At 40.5% G+C, this 26,798-nt stretch overlaps 4 protein-coding genes across 4 annotated transcripts; all 4 read right to left on the bottom strand.

Moving 5' to 3' along the window:
- Nucleotides 1-10,079: 10,079 nt before the first annotated feature.
- Nucleotides 10,080-11,528, bottom strand: LOC121378634 (iduronate 2-sulfatase-like). Its single transcript, XM_041506898.1, has one exon. It carries the CDS (start codon nt 11,526-11,528, stop codon nt 10,080-10,082), a length of 1,449 nt encoding a protein of 482 aa, XP_041362832.1.
- A 7,244-nt stretch (nt 11,529-18,772) lies between these two features.
- Nucleotides 18,773-19,252, bottom strand: LOC121378633 (iduronate 2-sulfatase-like). The gene has a single exon (XM_041506897.1). It carries the CDS (start codon nt 19,250-19,252, stop codon nt 18,773-18,775), a length of 480 nt encoding a protein of 159 aa, XP_041362831.1.
- Nucleotides 19,253-19,480: 228 nt separating this feature from the next.
- LOC121378632 (iduronate 2-sulfatase-like) lies at nt 19,481-20,308 on the bottom strand. Its single transcript, XM_041506896.1, has one exon. The coding sequence runs from the start codon at nt 20,306-20,308 to the stop codon at nt 19,481-19,483; it is 828 nt and encodes a 275-aa protein (XP_041362830.1).
- Nucleotides 20,309-25,657: 5,349 nt separating this feature from the next.
- Nucleotides 25,658-26,584, bottom strand: LOC121378631 (iduronate 2-sulfatase-like). Its single transcript, XM_041506895.1, has one exon. The coding sequence runs from the start codon at nt 26,582-26,584 to the stop codon at nt 25,658-25,660; it is 927 nt and encodes a 308-aa protein (XP_041362829.1).
- Between the last annotated feature and the right edge of the window lie 214 nt (nt 26,585-26,798).

Raw genomic sequence — 26,798 nt, 5'->3', positions numbered from 1 at the left:
CACTCGCGGAGGTATTACGTAACTACTGGCCACCTGGGCTTAAGTGCATATTGGACTGCACACGACCCTCTAAAACAATTAATATCGCCACAGGCGAAAACAAAATTAAGGGCATGTTCCGTCACACACCCCGACCTCAAAAAGGATATTTCCTCTACTCTAGGAATAGGGAAATATACTACATTAAAACAAAATGTGCGTTAACCGACGCATCCGGGCATTTATAACACATGTAATAATAAGGTGACTACCAGTAATCACACTGAGTCTCTGGTATACAAATAAAATATATAAAAACAAAACAGAAATCAAGAATGTCAACACATTATCATAACGTTCAACTTCGGGACAGGGCATCAGCGATTACATTAGAAGTGCCCTTGATATGTTCAATGGTAATTGGGAATTCCTGCAGAAGAAGACTCCATCTCAAAACTCTCTGGTTGGAGGCTTTCATTCTGTGAATGAAAGTGAGCGGATTATGATCAGTAATGACCACCACTTGATGCACTGCCGATTTCACGTAGATCTGAAAATGCTTCAGAGCTTGTACCATGGCCAAAGCTTCCTTCTCTATAGTGGAATAGTTCACCTGGTGTTTGTCAAACTTTTTGGAGAAGAAACTTACAGGATGGTCCAGTCCATTTTCGTCTTCCTGGAACAGCACAGATCCAGCTCCCACGTCACTGGCATCCACAGCTAGCTTGAAAGGCATTCGGTAGGCTGGTGCTGCCATCACGGGAGACGAGGAGAGCATCTGCTTGAGACGGTTGAATGACTTCTCGCATTCATCTGACCACTGGAACTTCGTTTCCTTCTTTAGCAGCGATGTGATGGGGGCCGCTACCGTCGCAAATTTAGCACAGAAACGACGATAATAACCGGCCATACCAAGGAACCTGCGAACTTCACGACGGTTGGTCGGTGCAGGATACTGGCTGATGCTTAGTGTCTTGGCCTGCAGTGGGGCGACGCAACCATGTCCGACAGTATGACCTAAGTAGGTCACTGAAGCTTTCACGAATTCACATTTGCCCAGGTTCACAGTCAAGTTAGCTTTCTGTAGGCTACTGAATATTTGTTGTAACCCGGTTAAATGTTCATCCCAAGTGTCGGTGGCTAACACCACATCGTCCAGATATACACTGACGTTTTCTAGGTCTGATAACACCTGGTTCATCATCCTTTGAAAGGCAGCAGGGGCAGTCTTCAAACCAAACGGCATCACTCGGAATTGGAAGAGGCCGTCAGGTGTGATGATCGCCAGAATGTCCATAGCTTCCTTCGTTAACGGAATGGCATAAAAACCCTTCAGTAGGTCCAATTTGGTGATGTATTGCGCGTGTCCAACTCGGTCGATGCAATCGTCAAGGCGGGGTAGAGGGTAGGCATCTGCCTTGATGAGTTGATTCACGCGACGTAGATCAGCGCACACCCGGTAACTGTTATCTCCCTTTTGAATCAGAATAACAGGTGATGCCCACTGACTGTTTGATGGTTCCAGAATGTCGTGTTCCAACATGTAATCTATCTCCTTTTTTAGTGCTGCACGTTTTACAGGATTTATCCGATAGGCATGCTGTCGAATCGGTGTAGCGTTGGGTTCCAAGCGCACATCCTGGATTAAGGTATTGGTAACTGTTGGAAAGTCCTGACAAATGGAAACATTGTCTTGTATCAACGTGGTCAACTTTGCTCGCTGGGTGCTGTCAAGGTGCTGTAGATAAGAACTCAAGTCTGCTAGAATCTGGCTGTTGGTTAACTTGATCTCTGCAGTCTTGACGTCATCACAGGAAGTTGAGTGACTCTCAATTTGGACAGGCAACACTGGAACTATCGGAAGTCTGTCAAAATAACCTTTTAGCAAATTGATGTGACAATACCTACTTTTCCTAACCCTATCAGGAGTGTTTATCACATACCCTGTCTCATTAACCCGTTTGTGCACAACATAGGGACCGAAATACCTGTTCTGTAATGAACCCCGTTTAATGGGAAGATACAGCAGCACTTTATCCCCTGGTTTAAATTCCCGACTCTTAGCCTTCCTATCAAACACTGATTTTATTTTGCTCTGAGCATAGCTCCGGTCGCCTGCCATAACCTATCTCTAACTCTCCCTACATAAATCAGCAGGTTTTCGGCATTATCCTTGTCTAACCAACTATCTTTTACCAATTTGAGAGGGCCTCGGGCTGAATGCCCATAGACCAACTCAAATGGGGTGAATCCTAAGGATTCTTGCTTAGCATCCCGTGCTGCGAACAGCACGAAAGGAATTGACTGGTCCCAGTCAGTACCATTGTCGAAACAATGGCAGCGGAGCATACTTTTCATGCTCTTGTGGAAACGTTCTATGGCGCCCTGGCTCTCAGGGCGTATATCTAACATAAACGGTACTTGCTGGATTAACTTGCTCATAAAGTTCGTACCCCGGTCGCTTTGAATTTCACCTGGTAAACCCGTGTACGTGAAGTACTTAAGCAGCGCACTAGCTACAACAGACGCAGTAACCTTCCTTAAGGGAATCGCCTCTGGAAAACGCGTAGTTAAGCACATAATTGTTAACAAGAATTGGTTGCCTGAACGCGTTTTCGGTAATGGACCCACGACATCTATCAACACTTTTGAAAAAGCTTCCCCAACTATGGGAACCTTCTGCAGGGGATAGGGAGGAATTAGCTGATTTGGTTTGCCCACAACCTGACACACATGACATGACATACAATGCTTACTGACATCTGCAAACATTCCCTTCCAATAAAATTTTGAGGCAAGTTTACTATGAGTTTTATTCCGCCCTAAGTGGCCAGCAAACACGTCCTCATGTGCTAACAATAACAATGACGGACGGTACTTAGAGGGCGCTACAATTCTACATCTTGTCACACATTCCTCACTATCAGGCACAACCTTTCCCACACTCTTATTCATTAATACTCCCTTGTCCATATAATACCCTGACATCTGATCCTCCATCTCACCCTCAGTTAACAATGTAGTGCGAGCTGTCAACAAACTTGAATCAGCCCCCTGCTCTAGGATTAACTCTTGTCTTTTACAAGGTAAGTCCCCCCTATCAAACACAACTGGTTCATTTCCCCTCTGCGGGAGATCAACAGGTTCCACCACATTTAATTCCTCAGTTGACTTGTCTACCATTTTACTGATAACCTCATCCACTCCAATTTCATGGCTCACACACGTATCAGACAAATCACAAATATCCTCTAGGTCTCGTGCTAACCTACTGGCCATAGCCCTAGTCATTACACACGCAGGATATCTAGTCTCATCAACCTCACACTCTTCTATGGGTAAAGGGCTGTCTTCAATTAACAATTGGTCACATTGCGGCTGACAACATTGACTAGTCAAATCATTACCCAACAAAACTCCTATGTTTTCAAAAGGCAAGTCCTTCACAACACCCATAATGACTGGTCCCGTCACAAACTTCGAACACAAGAAAACGTTATGTAACCTGACAACCATATTTTCTCCAGTAACCGAGGTTAAGGCCAAACTACGTCCTATGTCTGAATTTTCAATACCAGCTAAACTCTCTTGTGTGATCAAACTCTGACTACACCCGGTATCTCTATAGATTGATATTGCCTTAGGACTCAATTCTTGTTTCACATCACAAACCATACCAATGGACAAATACGGGTTTACTTTCTCTGCCATGGGACTAACCATTAACTCTCTCGCTAACGGAGCTGACCTCACTAAACCGACCACTTGCGCATTATCGCGTTTCCTTTTAAAACAGTCCCCGACAAGATGGTTATCCTTTTTACAGTAACTGCAATGTGGACGAAAAGTTCGTGCATTGGCTGATAATGCAGGCTTATCCTTACTTTGCCCACCAGGTGCATTCCTTGCCTGACTAGCTGACCAACTAGATGACTCTCCCCGATAGTTACTTTCCCGGGAAAAACCTAGCTGAAATTTCTTCTTATCACCCTGTTGTATAGAGCTACCCTGTACTGCCTGAGCCTTGTGTATTAACACGTAGTCATCTGCCACTATGCCTGCCTCCTCTATCGTTTTGACATCACGATCCTCTAAATGAATACGTAAGCTAACTGGTAATCCATTTTTAATGTCCTGTAAGATCAACAACTCCTGTAACTCGGTATATGACTCTACCTGATGAGACACCACCCATTTATCAAACATCCCTGCCTTCTTAGCCACAAACTCACTATAAGACTGACCCTGCGTTTTTCTCAACTCGCTATACCGTAAACGATAATCCTCAGGTCGTAATTCATACGCCCTCAACACTGCCGCCTTAACTAGGTCGTACTGACTTGCTCGCTCATCAGTCATTGAATTATAAGCTACACTAGCCTTCCCCTTAAACTTAGACACGGCTAACAATGTCCACTTAGACTGCGGCCAATTTAGCTGCTTAGCGGCCCGTTCAAAAAGTTGGAAGAACATATCTACCTCCTGATCGTCAAATACAGGCACTGATCTATAAGCCTCCGACATGTTAAAACCATTTCCTGCCTCTCGTCTAACTTCTTCAGTATTCAACTTTAACTCATGTTCCACTTTTAATTTTTCTAACTGGAATTCTCTATCCCTCTCTTCTCTCTCTCTCTCTCTCTCTCTCTCTCTCTCTCTCTCTCTCTCTCTCTCTCTCTCTCTCTCTCTCTCTCTCTCTTCTCTTTCTCTATGTCTATCTTCTCTATCTCTCTCTCTCTCTCTCTCTCTCTCTCTCTCTCTCTCTCTCTCTCTCTCTCTCTCTCTCTCTCTCTCTCTCTCTCTCTCTCTCTCTCTCTCTCTCTCCCTCTCTCTCTCTTCTCTATCCCTCTCTTCTCTTTCTCTCTCTCTCTCTCTGTCCCTCTCTTCCCTTTCTCTCTCTCTATCTTCTTTCTCTCTATCCTTCTCTTCTCTTTCTCTCTCTCTCTATCTCTCTCTCTATCTTCTCTATCTCTCTCTCTATCTAATGCACGTTCTTCTGTTTTGTACTCAAGCTTTTTAAAAGCTAATTGTTGTTCCACACTTAACTCATTTAATTCTATCTCTGGAACAATCTCACTGTCTTCCATAACAGGACTATAACCAAAAACTTCCTGGATAAATTATTATGTCCTTATATCTCCTAAGGTTTTAGCTGATGTTAAATCAATTTCTCGCTCACCCGCGATTTCAACTAATTCGGCCTTACGTGCTCGCTTAATCTCCACTACACTGAGCATAGGCCTATCCAGCAAATTCTTATCCATGTTTAGATATGACGCACTTATTATCAATTAATTTTCTAGTGAACAACGTTGCTACTTCTGGTTATATGTAAAAATTATTTATAAAGCCCCCATTTACAAACAATACTTTTTTAAAATATGCATGTCCCGTTTCAGAATGAATGAATGAATGAATGTTTAACGACACCCCAGCACGAAAAATACATCGGCTATTGGGTGTCAAACTATGGTAATGCAAATAAATAAAGAGATGATCAACATCAATATAAACATTCAAGACAAACAAAAACAGTGTAAAGAACTGTGCAAAAACACAAATATCACAGAATTTTACGGATACTGAATTTTACTCAAAACTTCAATTTTGTGCTGTATTGGCCATTCTCAAAGAGAATGTTACACCCCTGCACCACGGTGAGGTTACAGCACACACAGGGGTCCCGTTTCAGATCCGGGAAGAGCGCCCCAATTTTCACTCCTGTCACGGGGATCCTATACTACCCGTAACTGAATCAAACACGATTGTCCAAATATCTCTGCTAACTGTATATCTATTAGATCTCTCTGTAACGGGCGGTTATACCCGCTGGCTCGTCTAAGTATGATCAGAGATAAGATCTTATATAAAGTATATATTATTATAGCACGTTTAGTTCACTAGAAAACACAACAAAAACACAATACACTTTGGAATCTGTATTGACCTACGCTGACAAATGTACTGCCGCAGTAGTTAATTAACAACAACAAATAATAACAACCCAGAACTGATCACTTAATTAGTTAATCTCTAGGTGTCTAGTTTACACAATATGCTAATCACTTCACCGTGACACAACACCCACACGTGTGATAATTGAGAAACGCTTCCAGGGGAACTTAATTAATAAAGGAATTACAACTCTATTCCTAACTGGTTAATTTTTAATTAACCCTTACTACTCATTCAGTAACCTTGTAACACAGAATTAATACTGGTACTTATCACAATAAAGACAATAACCTACAGTTTACCTAGGTCCTCTAGGATGACTGGCTAAGCTTTATATATATATATATATATCAGAACGGTGAGCCTACAGTATACTGCGTCAGATGACCGGCAGCACCGTCTAAATAATATTGGTATAATACAGTATTAAAATATTTAAAGTCACATCAATCACATCAAGGTTATACACAGAGCAGAAATAAAATAATTTACCAGTCCGGACGGACAGCGATCCCTATGTTTCTCCCCGATATCTCTAAAACCCTAGCCATTTATTATAAAATCCCAGACTGGTCCGGAGACAGGACGCGGAACCGAATCTTATGATGTGTATATTTCCACAGTAACCAAGCGGTATTTTTTTCTCAGATGGTCAGACTTAATGACGCCTAGTCGCCAAAATCACGGTTGTAAAAGCCGCACTCGCGGAGGTATTACGTAACTACTGGCCACCTGGGCTTAAGTGCATATTGGACTGCACACGGCCCTCTAAAACAATTAATATCGCCACAGGCGAAAACAAAATTAAGGGCATGTTCCGTCACACCAACTAACACACTTTCCTGGACAGACAGCCCAGACAGCTCAGGTGTGTGTGTGCCCAGGACAGCGTGCTTGAACCTTAATTGGATATAAGCACGAAAATAAGTTGAAATGAATGAAATATTGACCAAACTCCGTTTTGCTGAGTCATCATATTCTACTTTATGAGACCTCTGCTTGCGACGTACGGTCGAACCTCATGGGTGGATCCATTCTCCCATTGTTTTTCCCTTCCCAACCAGTGCTCCACAACTGCTATATCAAAGGCTGTGGTATGTGCTGTCATGTATGTTGGAAAGTGCTTATAAAAGATCCCTTGCTACTAATAGAATGTAGCAAGTTTCCTCTAAAGAGTAGCCGATGATTATTAAATCAACTTGCTTTATTCTAGTGGAGCAGGTAAACAAATAAGCTTGTTCAATAGTTGTTTATTCTGTCCCAAGCCATAGACACAGATTTAGAGAATACTCCGCGAGCTACGCTTGTTCAATAGCTGTTTATTCTGTCCCAAGCCACAGACACAGATTTAGAGAATAATCCGCGAGCTACCCTTGTTCAATAGCTGTTTATTCTGTCCCAAGCCACAGACACAGATTTAGAGAATAATCCGCGAGCTACGCTTGTTCAATAGCTGTTTATTCTGTCCCAAGCCACAGACACAGATTTAGAGAATACTCCGCGAGCTACGCTTGTTCAATAGTTGTTTATTCTGTCCCAAGCCACAGACACAGATTTAGAGAATACTCCGCGAGCTACGCTTGTTCAATAGTTGTTTATTCTGTCCCAAGCCACAGACACAGATTTAGAGAATCTGCTACCTTGTTCAATAGCTGTTTAGTCCCAAGCCAGACACAGATTTAGAGAATACTCCGCGAGCTACGCTTGTTCAATAGCTGTTTATTCTGTCCCAAGCCACAGACACAGATTTAGAGAATACTCCGCGAGCTACGCTTGTTCAATAGTTGTTTATTCTGTCCCAAGCCACAGACACAGATTTAGAGAATACTCCGCGAGCTACGCTTGTTCAATAGTTGTTTATTCTGTCCCAAGCCACAGACACAGATTTAGAGAATACTCCGCGAGCTACGCTTGTTCAATAGTTGTTTATTCTGTCCCAAGCCATAGACACAGATTTAGAGAATACTCCGCGAGCTACGCTTGTTCAATAGCTGTTTATTCTGTCCCAAGCCACAGACACAGATTTAAAGAATACTCAGCGAGCTACGAGGCAATACCGTGTATCTTTCACCAGTGAATTGATGTCGTCCTTCGACTGCCTTTGACTAGGACAACATCAATTCACGAGTGCAAGATCAACGGTGTTGCGGAGTAGAGAGTTGGGTATTCTACGTCTTACCCATTTTCGATTTTTATCATTTTATGGAAGATTCTTGAACGATTCTTTTGTTGAAAATAAGTTGAGAACAGGAGGCAGAGATGCGGCATAGCTGATGACGTAAGTTAGTTGTTGATACGACTTCCACCATAGACATTATTCTTACACATAGGTAGCAGACCACAGTTATTTGTGAATCTTCAGCTGAGCTTTATGCATACCAGCCCATGGCATCCTAAATGCCCACCTATGGTTTAAAAATAAAGGAAGATACAGGTATTTTAGTCTCAAGGAAATTACAAAAAAGGTTATAATTATAAAGAGGACTTACTTAAAATATATTTAGTTAAATATTTGTGTTACATTCACCATAATGTGTTGAAACTGCATGCTTGTGGGTGTATTTTTGACAATGTTCACACCCATACAAACCACACCCAAGCGGGAATTGGCGGATATCACACATATATTTTTGGAAACTTTGGTCAACAAACCTTACAAAAACCCTCATTTGAATAAAGGTTTAGCCATTCAATTTGTCACAAAATCAGCTTGTTTGAAAAGTTCCCAAAATGAATACCAAGCCTCATTACAGCTAAACCTTTCGCACTGCTAGTTACAAACCAATTGCCATTTTAAAACATAACTCATTGGCTATCACTAAGCTTAGGAATTTACTTCCTATTCCAAATAATTAGTCTTCAAACATGGATCTATGCAAAACCAACAAGCAAATTATTTGCACACCCTGGATACACAAGGGAGTTAACTGTATACTGCTACCACAATTAACCGCCTATAGTGAAGCACTGTTTATGACGTCAAAACTTATCTAGGGAAAGAAATGTGTGTTTTTTTCTTTCCCTAGGGAAAGATCACTTTTCTTTCCCCACTTCTCTCTGTCCCTTTGGGTAATAAGTTATGTTTTCAGCTGTCCATGCTTCTAAAGCACATGCTCATAGTCCAGGAGCCAGGTCGATTTATCCATGTCGGAGGGTCAGGAAGGTTTGGCATTGATTCTTATGTAAACATATGTGTAGATTTCAGATCTGCAACTCTTACTTGCCTAAACCTGTACGTTAATTGGGAATTTGCATACTTTTAATTGTTCGTCAAGGTCAATTTGTATTCGATCTGCTGCTACAGTCCACGAGACAGACAACAAATTTCAGTTAGAGGGGAGATTAAACTCTTTAAAACAGTTTTTGTGATGCTTAATATCCAAACTTACCATTTTGATTTGCTGGATTTTCATAATTGGTCAATTTGACCTTCATTTTCAAGGTCAAATGAAGGTCATTGTTTCTGAATATATAATATGCTATAAATGACACAAATCATTGGTTTCTTTTAATTCTTTCCAATAATATTGATTAATAATGCTCATATTATTACTTTGGTTTATAGATATATCCATTACATATCTAGTAGGGGTGCTTCCTGATTGAAATTTCAAGGGCAGATCTATAATTTAATGAAAAGGGGATATGTTTAGGAAAAGATTACATCCACATTTTGGGGCATGGTTTGTTAGGAATGGGTACCAATGCTTACTGAGGTCTGTACAGGGTTTATAGTGAGTGTAGGTGCGGTTTGCAAAAGGTTGGTACTGCTACCAGAAAATCATTCTCATGAGTTTTGTCAATAGACGAATAGCCACTCCCCGGGTCAATACATCCTTACTATCCCGCATGCAAGATCTGTCAAATGCATTCGCCATTTCATAAAATAATAATAATAATAATAAAAATAATAAAAAATAATAAAAATCGTATAATGTATTTCGTCTCATACAGGGATAAGAAAAATAATTTAATAGTAAATGTGCAGTATAGAATTAATTGTTTATTACTACCGAAATTTATAATTCTATTCTACTGACATATTATCTTTTTGTACTTCTTGCTGTAAAACAACAGCAGAGGAATGATCTGGAAAATGATACAGATTCATATCAAGTCTGAAAGCGATAATAAATGTTCACTGTCTACTTCAACCCTTGAACCTCTGCGCGCCACCCAGCTCTAAGTCGCTGACTCAGATGGTGACGTGTTGCCGCGTGCTGTGGATCATTGACGAGGTTCATGTTCTCAGCCGGGTCATTCTTGTGGTCGTACAGCTCCACCCCGTACAGTGTTCCCCAATCTGGTTTGTAGACTGGTTTACCGTGAAACTTGGCCCACTCCGTGTATCTGTAGCGGTGAGTCCGAATTGAATAGCCCATGATTCGAAAGTGTTCTCGAGGGTACTGAGAAAATACTGCAGATTTCCAGTGTCCTTTTCGGTTCTTCATCAGTGGCACAAGACTCAATCCTTCTGTACAAGTTGCTATATCTTCTGAATCAATAGGACAGAAGGGCAAGGGAGGCAATCCAGCTGCATCTACAAGAGTTGGGAAAAGATCGACGAATTCTGTCAGCTGTTCTGTAACAATTCCACGATCCGTTAATCCGGGAACATGGATCATCATTGGCGCATGGTTAGCAATTTCAAAGTTTGTGTGTTTGCACCACTCTCCGTGTTCACCAAGCTGCCAACCGTGATCGCCAAGGAAAGAGACGATTGTATTATTGGCCAGTCCAAGTGTCTCCAACTCTGCGATCACTCTTCCCATTTCGTTGTCCATATAAGACACTGCGCTGTAGTACGCTCGTCTTAAGTCAAGTACCACATCATTGGGCAGGGTTGTAGCGATGGCTCCTGTCACGTTTAGCGCTCCAATGTCACTGTAGTGCATGAGTTCTCCGTATGGTGACCAGGCGATGGGAGGCATGTCTTTTGGAGCGTACGGATTGGTAGGTAGTTTCACAGAATCCTTTGGATAGTATGACAGGAACTTGTCCGGAAACTCAAATGGCAAATGAGGCTTCCGGAGTCCCACTGCTAAAAAGAAAGGTTGTTCTCCACTTCTGGCTTTGCTGGCAACTTTCCGTAGTGTTTCAATACCGTGGTTGGCGATGAGAGTGTCACGTAGTGGTTTTCTAGACCACTCTGACAGCGGTACCGCCCTCCAAGACTTGACGTCTTTGAAGTGTAGCGTCTGCTTTGGACGAAAGTACGGATCCGTCCACGAAATGGGGTCGTCATAACCAGAAGCTCTCCCAGAGTGAAATATCTTCCCTACACCTATGGTTCTGTATCCATACATCTTAAAATACTGTGGTATTGTGGTGAAGTTTCCCCCAACATGTCTGAAGTAATGAGTTAAGTCATACACGTGCGTCGTGTCCGGTCGTCTGCCAGTCAGAAACGATGTCCTGCTTGGAGAACAAAGAGCTTCTTGTACGTACGCGCGTTTTAGTAGAAGACTTCTCCGTGAAAGTGCATCCAGCGCAGGTGTGTGCATCGGGGGGTGCACGGACGAAGGGGCGGATGGTCCGTTGTACATTCCCAGTTGCGGCCGTAGATCATCAGAGACGAGGAAGAGGACATTCATTTTGGTATGCACAGATACAGCGAGCGCGGAGACAAGAAGAGTCCACGCTGTCGCCATATTGTTACCATGCAAAGTGCAACGAATGTCATGTGAACATAACTAGCGGTATGTTTATCTTATCTATCACGACGAATTTAGGCTGTATTTCTATACTCTGCAAGGCTGAAGTCAAACTGATATATTAAGTACTTGTTTGGTGCATCCTTAGAACATTCCGAGTACATACAAGACGAAAATATTTCCGTACAATGGCTGCAAAATGAGCGGATGCAGGATTGTGAATTTCCTAGACAGTTCGGTGGTAATTAAGGTGGGACATTTTTATTATTTAGTTTTTTAACTTTCCGAGTCGACGCTTGTCTATTAACACTAGTTCTTCCATGCAGAATAAAGAATGACTTAAGCAAAATATCTACATCATAGTCAAATGACAAACGAAGTTAGCTTGTTGTTGTTGATTTGTTTGTTTTATTTGTTTGTTGTTTGTTTGTTGGTTGTTGCTTTGTTGTTGCTTTGTTGTTGCTTTTGTCTTTTTTGTTTGCTTGTTGTTGTTGTTTTTTTGCGTGGGTTTTGGATGTGGTTTCTTTTGTTGTTGTTGTTTTTTGTAGGGGGTTTTGTGGTTTTGTTTTTTGGGGGAGTAGGGTGGAGGGGGGGGGACAGGGGGTAACATATGTTTTGTTTTAGTTGTTAGTGTTGTTTTTTAAATACTTTTTAACAAACTGACTTGTCACGCGTTATGTGCGTCCATTGCAACCTGTTTAGCCACACTTTATACATTTGTTTGGTAAAAGATGCTAAGTCAAGTTCTGGACTGGACTATAGGTAGGGACTGGACGTAACCCAGTGGTAAAGCGTTCGCTTGATGCGTGGTCGGTCTGGGATCTATCCCCGTCTGTGGGCCCATTGGGATATTTCTCGCTCCAGCCAGTGCACCACGACTGGTATATGAAAGGCCGTGGTATGTGTTATCCTGTCTGTGGGATGGTGAATATAAAAGATCCCTTGCTGCTAATCGAAAAGAGTAGCCCATGAAATGGCGACAACGGGTTTCCTCTCTCAATATCTGTGTGGTCCTTAACCAAATGTCCGACGCCATATAACCGTACATAAAATGTGTTGAGTGCGTCGTTAAATAAAACATTTCCTTCTTCTTCCATATATAGGTAGTACTAAACTAAATAACTTCCGGCTGGGTCAAAGTTCGAGGTGCACCAAACGTTTGATAGAGAAGTTAACACCACAAGTCCTGTGATTGGTTATAAATATGAGTGTGTTGGTTGTAAAAATAAATAGTTTCACCTTGGCCAAACATGTATGCAATTTTATTTCATCTAGTACCACTATGTCAAGTAGCCTTGTGCTTGAAACATGTTTGGGGTACCTGTAAAAAAAGTATTCAAATTTTGTGCGGAACTTGGGTAATCATAGACGCTACCCGTTATCTCAGACATGAGCAGCGTCATCCCCATTCTTTTCTGATTCACTTTAAGGGCGAGGGATGGTAATCTTTATATCCGTGGTGTTTATGTCGATTCATACGCTGCAAGTAGGCGTTTTAGCCACACAGGTTACTATCGTCGTCTATGGGATTTGATTTGGTAGTATACGCCCTATAGTGTGAACGTGAGAACAATTATTGTAGTCAATGTCGATTTATTGATATATAATTGACATGTGTAGAATTGTTGAAATGTTATTGTTCTATGTATCATGTTATTTCTAAGAACATTATGTCATAATTGTAATTCCGTTGTTTTCATCATACCGGTAATAACATGAAAACATTTCAAGTACAATACGTTAAATGGAAATGTAATGTTATCGCCATACTGGTAATAATATTAAATATTCCATTATGAACTAAATGGTTTCCCCAGATGCATAAAGCGTAGGGAGCCACTACTCCTTTGGTGTGTAAGTAAGCGCTTTAACAGTTCAACTGTAAGGATTAAATGTCTTTATTTTAGTTTGGTTGGCAGTACCGCGTGTTTGGAATATGACATAAACGTTACAAGAGATGTGCAGCTGATATGTCAAATCGCCACAAATGACCCCCCCCCCCTGCTCCCCCCTTCTCCCCCCCCCTGCTCCCCCCCCCCTCCCCCCAGTCGCCATCATATATGGAAGTGATGATCGGGATAACGCCTGCTGTGGATTGCGTTACTCCCTAGGCAGACGTCGATGACGACGTCATTGATGGTCCGGCGACTAAAGACAGATGATCCAACGATTTGTGACTGACGACGTCATTGATGGTCCGGCGACTAAAGACAGATGGTTCAACGATTTGTGACTGACGACGTCATTGATGGTCCGGCGACTAAAGACAGATGGTCCAAAGATTTGTGACTGACGGCGTCATTGATGGACCGGCGACTAAAGACAGACGATCCAACGATTTGTGACTGATGACGTCATTGATGATCCAACGATTTGTGACTGATGACGTCATTGATAATCCAACGATTTGTGACTGATGACGTCAGGGTACCTCATTGTCATGGGGCGGGACGTAGCCCAGTGGTAAAGCGCTCACTCGATGCGTGGTTGGTCTGGGATCGATCCCCGTCGGTGGGCCCATTGGGCTATTTCTCGTCCCAAGCAGTGCACCACGACTGGTATATCAAAGGCCGTTGTATGTACTACCCTGTCTGTGGGATGGTGCATATAAGAGATCCCTTGCTGCTAATCGAAAAAGAGTAGCTCATGACGTGGCGACAGCGGATTTCCTCTCTCGATATTTGTATGGTCCTCAACCATACGTCTGACGCCATATAACCGTTAATAAAATGTGTTGAGTCCGTCGTTAAATAAAATATTTCCTTCCTTCCATCCACATTGTCTAATGCGAATAGACCGTAACAATTTCAAGAGCAAAATTCGAGAATAATTCAATGATTCTGTAATAAATACCACTAAAACACATTGTTTTTAGCAATCATCGGCTATTGAATGTAAAAAAAGAGGTAATTTTGACATATAGTCTTTAGAGAGGAAACACGATATATTTTTTATTAGTAGCAAAGAATATTTTATATGGACCGTCCCAAAGACAGGATAGCACATACCACGGCCTGTGATACATCAATCGTGATACACTGGCTGAATACAAGAATACAAGAAATAGCCCGACGGGGATCGATCCCAGACCGACAGCGCATCAAGCGAACGCTTTACTACTGGGCTACGCTCCGCCCCTTATTCCCTACGAAGAAGAAGGAAATGTTTTATTTAACGACGCACTCAACACATTTTATTTACAGTTATATGGCGTCAGACATTTGGTTAAGGACCACACAGATATTGAGAAAAGAAACTCGCTGTCGCCTCTTCGTGGGCTACTTTTTTCGATTAGCAGCAAGGGATCTTTTATATGCACCATCCCACAGACAGGATAGTACATACCACGGCCTTTGTTATACCAGTTGTGGAGCACTGGCTGGAACGAGACATTATTCCCTACGAGGAACAGCATAACGAGGTTAATATTTATCGTACGGTTTCCCTCGTATATGATATCATAGTTGTGTGTCCTCTTAGCTTTGTGAGGCAGGATTTAGCTCAGTCGGTTGAGTGCTCGCTTGAGGTGGTTGTGTCGCAGGATCGAACCACCTCGGTGGATCCATTCAACTAATTGGGGTTTTCTCCTTCCAACCAGTGTACCACAACTGGTCAAAGGCCGTGGCATGTGCTTCCCTTTCTGTGGTAAAATGCATATAAAAGATCCCTTGTTGCATTAGGAACAATGTAGCGTGTGTTCTCTGATGACTACGTGTCAGAATTACCAAATGTTTGACATACAATAATTAATTAATCAATGTGTTCTAGTAGTGTTATTAAACCAAAAAAAAGTGTAACTTTTTTCTTAGCTTTGTGTTTAACGATTGGCTGTAATAATAGTACCCCTCTTTCTGATTGGCTTTCTTTCTTTCTTTACCGAGGCTATCCAAAATGACGCCATTTACGTATGACGTTATTTCCATTAAAAATCACCGCGTGACATATCCATATGCCATTTGAATATCGAGTAATGGGTGACTGGAATTATAGTTAAGTATACAGTTTACCCAAAACACGTTGTATTCAGCTCGATATTGTATTCTAATACAACTTTCATATAAGCCTTTTTTCCATTGGTTAATTTTTGTGATAAATCGGACGGTAGATGTACACTGTCATGGACAACCAGGATTTTTCACGATGACAAAATTCCGAGAACTCGTCCACTTAGCCTCATGTGTCGTGTTTTCGTTAGTATATTAATTCCGCGTCTTACATTATATTTAAACGTCGGTATAAATAATTTTCAACAAAATTACTAACTTCAGATGAAAATGATATTATTGTTACTATCTTGTTATTAGTTCGTGCCATTGTAACTTTTAACACTTCGTTAGCAGCAATGAACGTGCACCCACCCATCCCAAATAAGGTCCGGTCACTGATCGATCGCAGCAGTCACCAGCATGTGTCTTGTGGACTGCTCTTCTAATTTGTGTTCTCAAAAGGGTGCAAGTAGGTTCATCAAAAATAATTATATCACAATCTGAAGTACCTTATTTTTGTTTAGAACATACTTTTTTTTTTTTTCTTTCTTTTTTTTAATTAATTAATTTTTTATTTTTTTGTAAAAAAAATTTGTTATATATATATATTTTTTTTTTTATTGTCCCCAGACCATTAGACAGTGCCAGGGTTGGGGAGCCCTGATACACCGCCTTACAATTTATCTTAAAATTAATATTCATACATGTGTAAACATACATACATATATACAAACATACACACATACATACGCATACACGCACGCACGTACGCACTCACATTACATTCTATTCTGATATATGCAGGTACAAATCAAAATAAAATAGTACTTCCTTTTATGCACGTCTTATGGTCCAGGACTTTTAAAAAAGAAAAACAAAAAAGGGTAACAACGAGAGAAGAAGAAGAAGAAAAACAAGGAAAACAAGAAGAACAAGAAGAAGAAAACAAAAAGAAGAAGAAGAAGAGGAAGAAAAACCTAAAGTTGATAGTGAGTAACGAAGCAGAATTAAACTGATGATAATAACAGGAACAGCAGTCGGGCCTGTGTTGGAATGTTATATGAACATGCAATTACAAAACGTTTTTCCTTTGAGTAGATCGTTATCTGAGTGTAATGGATTTTTCTCTTTCTTTCACTATATAAAAAGGTTGAACCATTGTGCCCATTCTTTATTAAACTTTTCATAGTTGCAGTTTTTGAAATAAATATATTTCTCAATTTCAAATTAGTTTTGCAACACGTTTTTAACGGACGCGATAGTTAATGTTTTTCTTGCATTTTCGTACAGTATATATAATATTTAATGTTAATAATTAGCCAGCTAATTATATTAACGTTCTTTTTGTGACAATAAAATTGATAAAGACAAGATGGAAATGACTTGATTTTTTAAACGCAATTTTAAACATTAACCGCTTTAAAATATCGCACAATTCTGAAACTTTTGAAAATAATACTTGCCCTTTAGTAAATGCATATTATTTTATGTATTTATATAAACTTTAAGTGAAAATATGTCAGCAAGTTATAAACTTGTAGACATACCCCATCAACTTGGTTTTTGTACAAAATTAAACTAGGCGAATTCCTCGAAATAATTCAATGTTGAAACATCGCTCACAAATGTAAAGCCCAATCATATCCATGTGTCTTCCAACAGAAATTAAACAGCCAACGAAAATATTACAATAAATCATGTTCAAAAGACAGACTACAATGCTGATAAATTTGTCATTTGGTTCGCTTCTAAGTCAGTGACGGTATGTGAAGAAAACAAAACAAATATTACGTCATAATTTTGCTTACTACAAGCGTTTTCATTGAATATCGTAAGTAAGGAGAATAGATAATTAATTTGGTTTATATTTGTGAGATTTCTTTAATAAAAACACAATAAAATGTCTTACAGATACTCCTAATAGGTGTAGTATTAGAATAGGGATAATATCACTGTGTTTCGTTGTTAACTATAAGGATTTATCACCAAATTTTGTGATAAATCCTTATAGTTAACAACGAAACACAGTGATATTATCCCCCAATTATAATAGGTTATTATTGATATGACGTCACTTTAGAACGGGTTGACTTCTGATGAGGTTTTCAAGACGTCTACAATGAATAGAAGTTATTCCGACGGAAAAAGAAAGGCTGGTGGTTTGCAAACATTGACAGGACTGTATGTTGACTAAGATAGCAGAATAATCCTACGGTAATAAACAGAATATTACATTCGTGACCACGACAGACGGTGTTTACAACATTCATGACCTAAATTATATGTTTTTATTTATCTCACTCATGCGCGGGAAATATGATAATTTAGACACTCGTGTCGTAAACATCGTTTGCCACGGGCACTTATATAATATCCTGTGTATATTGCACGTGCAGTATAGTCGGCCTGGCCTCGCTCCGTAGCTAGACCACAAACCGGAGACTGGTTGTGAATTACGGGTTGGCGTGTGCCCAATGGTCCTCTGTATATCCGTGATGGTGTAGTAAAGTCGATCTGCAACTTTGCCTAAGCCAGGAACCGAATATAGTTGGTTAGTCTGTAGTGATCACGTGAGCGAACATGTATAATTTGTTATGGTAAACGTCTTGACTGCAATGTATTTCTATAAAAGCAGAGGTTTTTTAATATTTTAACTATCTGCATATAAAATATGTTACTTCTACCCATTCTACACATTTAATGCATAATAAATAAACTAAAGAGCAACTTTATTTTTAAAAAAAATTTGTTATAGTAACCTTTATACAATTTTATAATCTTGTGCAGTTAATTATCCCAATTACAGTTAATGTTATTTCTTCAAATGAGTTCACAACAAATCTACTAAATGTAATAAAGCAAAAAGCAAGTAATAATAAAAACATTCGGTACCTAGGATTACTATTACACTTTGTGAAATACTATCTTGATTGTCTCTATCTTCTTATCTGTTCGGGCAACGGTACTGTTCTGGATAAGCGTTAAGACGTTAATAGCAGAGATAATTAAGTGAGACGTCCGGCTATTTTAAAGGTTCACGGTCTGCTTCAGTCCTTGATGATTGGCATCAACAGCAGAGATAATACAGTTGGACGATCAGTTATTTTAAAGGTGCACTGTCTACTTCAGTCCTTTATGATTAAAATTAATAGCAGAAATAATCAATTGAGAAGACCATTTACTTTGTAGGTCCACCGTCTACTTCAACCCTTGAACCTCTGCGCGCCACCCAGCTCTAAGTCGCTGACTCAGATGGTGTCGTGTTGCCGCGTGCTGTGGGTCATTGATGAGGTTGATATTCTCTTGCGGGTCATGTTGGTGGTCATATAGCTCTATCCCATACAGGGTTCTCCAGTCTGGCTTGTAGACCGGTTTACCATGAAACTTGGCCCACTCCGTGTATCTGTAGCGGTCAGTCCGAATAGAGTAGCTCATCACCCTAGATCCGTGTCTCGGATACTGAGAAAATGCTGCAGTCTTCCATTTTGCATTTGGATTTTTCATCAGTGGCATCAGACTCATTCCTTCTGTACACGTTGCGATATCCGCCGAATCGACAGGACAGAAGGGTAAGGGAGGCAATCCAGCTGCATCTACAAGAGTTGGGAAAAGATCGACGAATTCTGTCAGCTGTTCTGTAACAACTCCGTGATCTGTCAGTCCAGGGACGCTAACCATCATGAATAGTTATTTCAAAGTTCGTATGTTTCGCCCATTCTCCGTGTTCACCCAGCTGCCAACCGTGATCTCCCCAGAAAGTGATGACTGTATTGTTAGCGAGTCCAAGTCTCTTCAACTCTTCGATTACTCGTCCCAGTTCATAGTCGATGTAGGACACTGCGCTGTAGTATCCTCTTCTCAACTCAAGTACTTTGTTATTTGGCACAGTGGTTGTAATGGCTCCTGTCAACTGTAAAGCTGCGATGTCCGTGTAACTCCTGAGCTCTCCGTACGTTGACCAGGCGATAGTGGCATGTCTTTTGGAGCGTACGGGTTAGCGGGTAACTTGATGGACTTTGCAGGATAGTATTGCAGGTACTTATCAGGAAACACGAATGGCAAGTGAGGCTTTTTCATTCCCACGGCTAGAAAGAATGGCTGTTCTCCACTTTTCCCTTTAGCAGCAATTTCGCGTAGTGTTTGAATCGCATAGTCCGCTACTTGAGTGTCCTGCAATGGTTTTGTTGACGACTCAGACTGTGGTATCGCCTTCCAGGATATTCTGTCTTGCATGTATTCCTTTGGTTGTTTTCCGTGGAAATACAGATCCGTCCAAGAAATAGGGTCGTCCCACCCAGAAGCTGCGCCATGGTGAAATATTTTACCCATTCCTATGGTTCTGTATCCATGCATCTTGAAATACTCTAGGATAGTTGTGAAGTTCCCCCCAACATGTCTAAAGTATTTGTGTAAATCATAAACATGGGTAGTATCTGGTCGTCTGCCAGTTAGCAAGGATGTCCTGCTGGGGGAGCAGATAGCTTGTTGACAATATGCGCGTTTCAGCAGAAGACTTCTCCGTGAAAGGGCATCCAGCGCAGGTGTGTGCATCGGGGGGTGCACGGACGAAGGGGCGGATGATCCGTTGTACATTCCCAGTTGCGGCCGTAGATCATCAGAGACGAGGAAGAGGACATTCATTTTGGTATGCACAGATACAGCGAGCGAGGAGACAAGAAGAATCCACGCTGTCGCCATGTTGTCAGCTTGTGGAGTATGACACTCAGCTGTCATATCAGCGCCTATGTGATTGTTTTATATACACACCAGGATCTTTATAGGCTCGTTGTTCCAGTAGGTTCACGGCAACACGATTCTTGTTATAAAAAACATTATTTTATCTCGTTCACGTAACATGAAACAGATGTGTTTGCTTTGTTAATTTCACATACTCAGATAAGGTTATCATTACAACTACAAACATGATAGATCAGCAGGGGTGTGGCATATCAGTGCGAAATGTGACACACGCCACATGGCGTTGGAAAACTTTAGTATCTAAACGACAAAACAGTTACAACTGCCATATATCTCTACTGCAACTCTTGCCCGTAATACTTAACTATAAACTAATCATGTGTAATAATCACAGAAATAAATCTGGAATATCATAATTGTGATGTGCTTGCTATTCGTGCAGAAATGGTTGCGTTTAGTACGACTAGATCCCTGTCTCCTCACGTCTTAACACATTTTAAAACATAAACCATTAAGCACGCATACTTTATATTTTTATTGACAAAGTCTAGAATGAAGATTCAATATACAAACTATATTAAACCATTAAGTACGCGCACTGTTAGACTGTATTTGCAGTGTGACATACGGCTATTTGAATACTTGGTCGAGATAAAGATAGGGGAAGGCTGCGAAGAGGCCATGTGGTTCTTTGATACTAATCACCACACTGTGATGTGAAGTCGTCTGGCTGTATTGTTGATTACAGTTCTGTTTTTATACCTCATTTATATGGTGAATGGCAGAAATGGCTATCAAACTTATATTCTTACTTAAACATTTTAAAATGAATATTGTCTCAATTTGCTTATATTTGTTGTTTTTATCGACAAAACTTCACATAAGCTTGGAACTGTGTTGTATCATAGTACTCGATAATTGTATTACTATATACTCATTGTGATAACTGTGTTGTGTCATAGTACTCGATAGTTGTATTACTATATACAACCGCTTGACAACAATGGTGTCTCATAGTACTCGATAGTTGTATTACTATATGCAACCGCTTGACAACTATGTTGTATCATAGTACTCGACAACTGTGTTGTGTCATAGTACTCGATAGTTGTATTACTATATACAACCGCTTGACAACTGTGTTGTATCATAGTACTCGACAACTGTGGTGTCTCATAGTACTCGATAGTTGTATTACTATATACAACCGCTTGACAACTGTGTTGTATCATAGTACTCGACAACTGTGTTGTATCATAGTACTCGACAACTGTGGTGTATCATAGTACTCGATAGTTGTATTACTATATACAACCGCTTGACAACTGTGTTGTATCATAGTACTCGACAACTGTGGTGTCTCATAGTACTCGATAGCTGTATTACTATATACAACCGCTTGACAACTTTGTTGTATCATAGTACTCGATAGTTGTATTGCTATATACAACCGCTTGACAACTGTGTTGTATCATAGTACTCGATAGTTGTATTACTATATACAACCGTTTGATAACTGTTTTATGACTATTAGTTAAACACACGCTTTAATGCTTACATGGATCAACAATGTCATCTGAACGACGAACGCGTTAATTGTCATTAAGGCCGTATGTCTGCACAATGCAGAGGACAGCTCCTTCACTAGACAATACATCTTTCTTGCACCGACACAAAGAGGACTCTTATACTAGTGTCTCTTGTAAAGCCCATCTTGTCAGTACAGTCTATGTATCGTGTTTCGTATATACCGATGTGTAATGGCCTGAGCGTAATACAGTTATGTTCAGTTCTTCTGTTCCGAGTCCCAGACTAGTTCACTAAATCAAACTATAACAGTACAGAGCTTATTAGAATGCTACTGTGATGACATGCACTCATAAATCACTATCGAAACAGTGATGACATCAGGTGTTCGTGAGTTTTTGCCACCACAGCTGTCAAGCCCGTCCCACCATCTAAAACGATAACACAATAAATGTGCAAGTGTCTCAGCGAAGAGACGGAAAGGTATGCACAAGTTGAAGGTGTGAAATAACATCAACCATCATTTTGATGAGCGATGCATCGTATTTAGTAGATATAACCTCCAAGTCTGTACGGTAAAACCTTTTGACATCATAATCCTGATTTGGAGCAGAAGGTATAATTATAGCTCGATAGATGTTTACAGTTATGGAAGTACACAGATATGATAACAACAAGGATATAACTGAAATTAGCAAGGTTCATTATATACACTAGTAATAAATGACAAAGGAACTATTCCAACAATTATTCTTTTATATTAACAAGTCTGCGGATAAAGAAATGCTTTATTTAATGACGCACTCAACTCATTTTATTTACAGTTATATGGCGTCAGACATATGGTTAAGGACCACACAGATATTGAGAGAGGAAACCCGCTGTCTGCGGATAAATGCTTTTGCTTAAAAATCCTGCCTGGAACATAAGTGGTACACATTTCTTTTGCGGTTTTGAATAGTTGTAGATTATTATTATTATTATTATTAATTAATTAATTAATTAAATCCAATTTATTTAATATTTATTACAATGAAATATAGATTTATATATTACACTAATAATATCGAGTTCAGTATTGTAACAACAGAGATAGTTTTAATGTGAAACTAATTGATCTACATGTTGTTTTGCTTTTTAAAAGTTTATGGCATTTTTATTTTGCTTCCATGAAAAATGAATGAATGAATGAATGAATGTTTAACGACACCCCAGCACGAAAAATACATCGGCTATTGGGTGTCAAACTATGGTAATGCAAATAAATAAAGTGATGATCAACATCCATACAACAATTCAAGATTTAAATAAAAACACAGTGTAAAGAACTGTGCAAAAACACAAATATCACAGATAGATACTGAATTTTACTCAAAACTTCAATTTTGTGCTGTATTGGCCATTCTCAAAGAGAATGTTACACCCCTGCACCACGGTGAGGTTACAGCACACGCAGGGGTCCATGAAAAACTATCAAGTTTTAACCGTACACTTTTACTGATGTCATTCACTCTCATGTAAATACAAACACGCATGTACGGACGGTACTTTGCCATACTTTTAGAGTTTGATTACTATATAAAAAAACAACAACACAACTACAGCTGTTTTAATGCATGCGCGGGATGTTTTTGTCAGTATAGGTTCATGTGTAAAACATTCATTTTGAAGCTAAAATTTAACAAAAAGTTAAATATATCTCAATTGTTTTCTGACTGGTCTGTTGTCTAATTGTCAGACTGGAAACATAAACAAAGATTAGGTGTCGTAATGGTTAAAAATGGGGGTAAATCCAAAATGCTCCAATCCAATAGAAGCCGCGACCCAAACGAGTGCAAGTATACATGGATATATAGAGGCTATTTCATAGGGGTTTTAATATGATTTGTGTGTCAACGAGTGCAAGTATTACATGGATATATAGAGGCTATTTCATAGGGGTTTTAATATGATTTGTGTGTCAACGAATGATGTGTGAAAACTATATTGTCACAAATTGCGAAGCAATGATTGAAAATATATTTTTCACACATTGCGACGTCGTAAAAATCATATTTAAAAAACCCTATGAAATAGCTTCTGTATATCCATTGAACGGTGCACGGAAAATGTATTGTCCAATAAATGATTTGCTCGTGGGTGGCTATCCTCCTATAGATACGGCACACTATAGACTGATGGAATCAACCACTATTTTGCCAAATGATCTGCTCGTGGGTGGTTGTCCTCCTATAGATACGGCACACTATAGATTGATGGAATCAACCACTATTTTGCCAAATGATCTGCTCGTGGGTGGCTGTCCTCCTATAGATACGGCACACTATAGACTGATGGAATCAACCACTATTTTGCCAAATGATCTGCTCGTGGGTGGCTGTCCTCCTATAGATACGGCACACTATAGACTGATGGAATCAACCACTATTTTGCCAAATGATCTGCTCGTGGGTGGCTGTCCTCCTATAGATACGGCACACTATAGACTGATGGAATCAACCACTATTTTGCCAAATGATCTGCTCGTGGGTGGCTGTCCTCCTATAGATACGGCACACTATAGACTGATGGAATCAACCACTATTTTGCCAAATGCCCAATCCACTCAGCATTGTGTAGAGTTACGGTCATGATCATGGTTTGTTGTTCCGGTTTATTACGATTTTCTTATAACTGAATGACAAACCGTATTCATTGATCAAAATCGTATCTCTGCATAAGACAAAGTGGAAATAATGTTAGGTAGTCGTGATTGCTGACATGATCCACTATCGTTAAGAGGACTGCCACTCCCTAGGAGAACATAACATAATATTTCATTCTTCCTGCACCGCACGTAAGGCAGTTGTTTGTCACGTTTGCCCATACATTTATTCAACATGTATTCAAAGACCACTATGACTACACTAGCAAACCTACACAGCTAAACTAGAGAGCAACTTTATTTTTTATTGTTTTTAATATAGTGACATTTATGCTACTTCATAACCACGTGCTGATAATTAACAACGTAATCCCTACATATAGTGTTTCTTCAATTAAGTTCACTGAGAATCTAATACATGTAAATTGGTTTGACCAAAAAAAGATATAAATTTCAGTACAAATGTTTACCATTCCACTTTAAGAATATCTTGATTGTCTATATCTTCTTATCCGTATGGGCGACTGTACTGTTCCGGATAAGCGTTACGAATTCGCAATTAACAGCAAAAAGAATAAAGTTAGACGTCCAGTTATTTAAAAAGCTTCACTGTCAACTTCAATCCCTGATGATTAACATTAAAAGCACAGACAATACATTGAGACGCCCAGCTATTTTAAAGGTCATCTGTCTACTTCATCCCTTGAAGCTCCGCGCGCCACCCAGCTCTAAGTCGCTGACTCAGGTTGGCACGTGTTGTCGCGTGCTGCGGGTCATTGGCGAGGTTTACATTCTCATCCGGGTCATTCTCGTGGTCGTACAGCTCCACCCCGTACAGTTTCCTCCAGTCTGGCTTGTAAACCGGTTTACCTTGAAATTTGGCCCACTCCGTGTATTTGTATCGGTCAGTCCGAATCGAATAGCTCATGATCTTTCCCCGACGTCTCGGGTATTGGGAGAACGCCGCAGTTTTCCATGTCGCGTTCGGGTCATTCATCAGCGACACAAGACTCATTCCTTCTGTGCACGTGGCGACATCTACCGAATCAACGGGACAGAGAGGTAAGGAAGGCAATCCAGCTGCATCTACAAGCGTTGGGAAAAGATCGACGAATTCTGTCAGCTATTCTGTAACAACTCCGTGGTCTGTCAGCCCAGGGACGCTAACCATCATTACCATGATCAGCGATTTCAAAGTTGGTGTATTTGCACCATTATCCGTGTTCACCCAGCTGCCAACCGTGGTCTCCCCAAAAAGAGATGATTGTATTGTTAGCGAGTCCAAGACTATCCAGCTCGGCGATTACTCTTCCCAGTTCATAGTCGATGTAGGACACTGCGCTGTAGTACGCTCGTCTCAACTCAAGTACCGTATTGTTGGGCAGAGTAGTGTTGATTGCTCCTGTTGCGTGTAAAGCTGCGATGTCCGTGAAACTCCTGAGCTCTCCGTACTTCGACCACGCAATGGTTGGCATGTCTTTTGGAGCGTACGGGTTGGAGGGTAACTTGATGGAATCTTCAGGATAGTATTGCAGGTAAGTATCAGGAAACACGAATGGCAGGTGAGGCTTTTTCATTCCAACGGCTAGAAAGAATGGCTGTTCTCCACTTTTCCCTTTAGCAGCAATTTCGCGTAGTGTTTGAATGGCATAGTCCGCTACTTGAGTGTCCTGCAATGGTTTTGTTGACCACTCGGACTGTGGTATCGCCTTCCAGGATATTCTGTCTTGCATGTATTCCTTTGGTTGCTTTCCAACGAAATACGGATCAGTCCAAGAAATGGGGTCGTCATTCCCAGATGCCTCTCCATGATGAAATATTTTGCCTATTCCTATGGTTCTGTATCCATGCATCTTGAAATACTGCGTGATTGTTGTGAAGTTGCTTCCTATATCTCTGAAGTATGTGTGTAAATCATAAACATGGGTGGTGTCCGGTCGTCTGCCAGTTAGCAAGGATGTCCTGCTGGGGGAGCAGATAGCTTGTTGTACGTACGCACGTTTTGGCAGAAGACTTTTTTGTGAAAGTGCATCCAACGCAGGCGTGTGCATCGGGGGGTGCACGGACGAAGGGGCGGATGGTCCGTTGTACATTCCCAATTGCGGCCGTAGATCATCAGAGACGAGAAATAGTACATTCATTTTGGAATACACTGACACAGCGAGTGAGGAGATCAATAAGAATCCACGCTGTCGCCATGTTGTCAGCTTGTGAAATATGCGTGGTAGTAGGATGTGGAATATATGTGGTAGTAGCGCATGTATGGGTCTTGTATACACATCTTTATCTGCCCGATCGGTCCAATGAATTCACTGACGCACGACTGCGGTCATGAAAACATTATAGTCACGTTCC

The sequence above is a fragment of the Gigantopelta aegis genome, chromosome 8, assembly GCF_016097555.1.
Source record: "Gigantopelta aegis isolate Gae_Host chromosome 8, Gae_host_genome, whole genome shotgun sequence".
Taxonomy (NCBI): Eukaryota; Metazoa; Mollusca; class Gastropoda; order Neomphalida; family Peltospiridae; genus Gigantopelta; species Gigantopelta aegis.
Note: the sequence above shows the minus strand (reverse complement) of the source record. Positions and strands in the feature narration are given on the sequence as shown.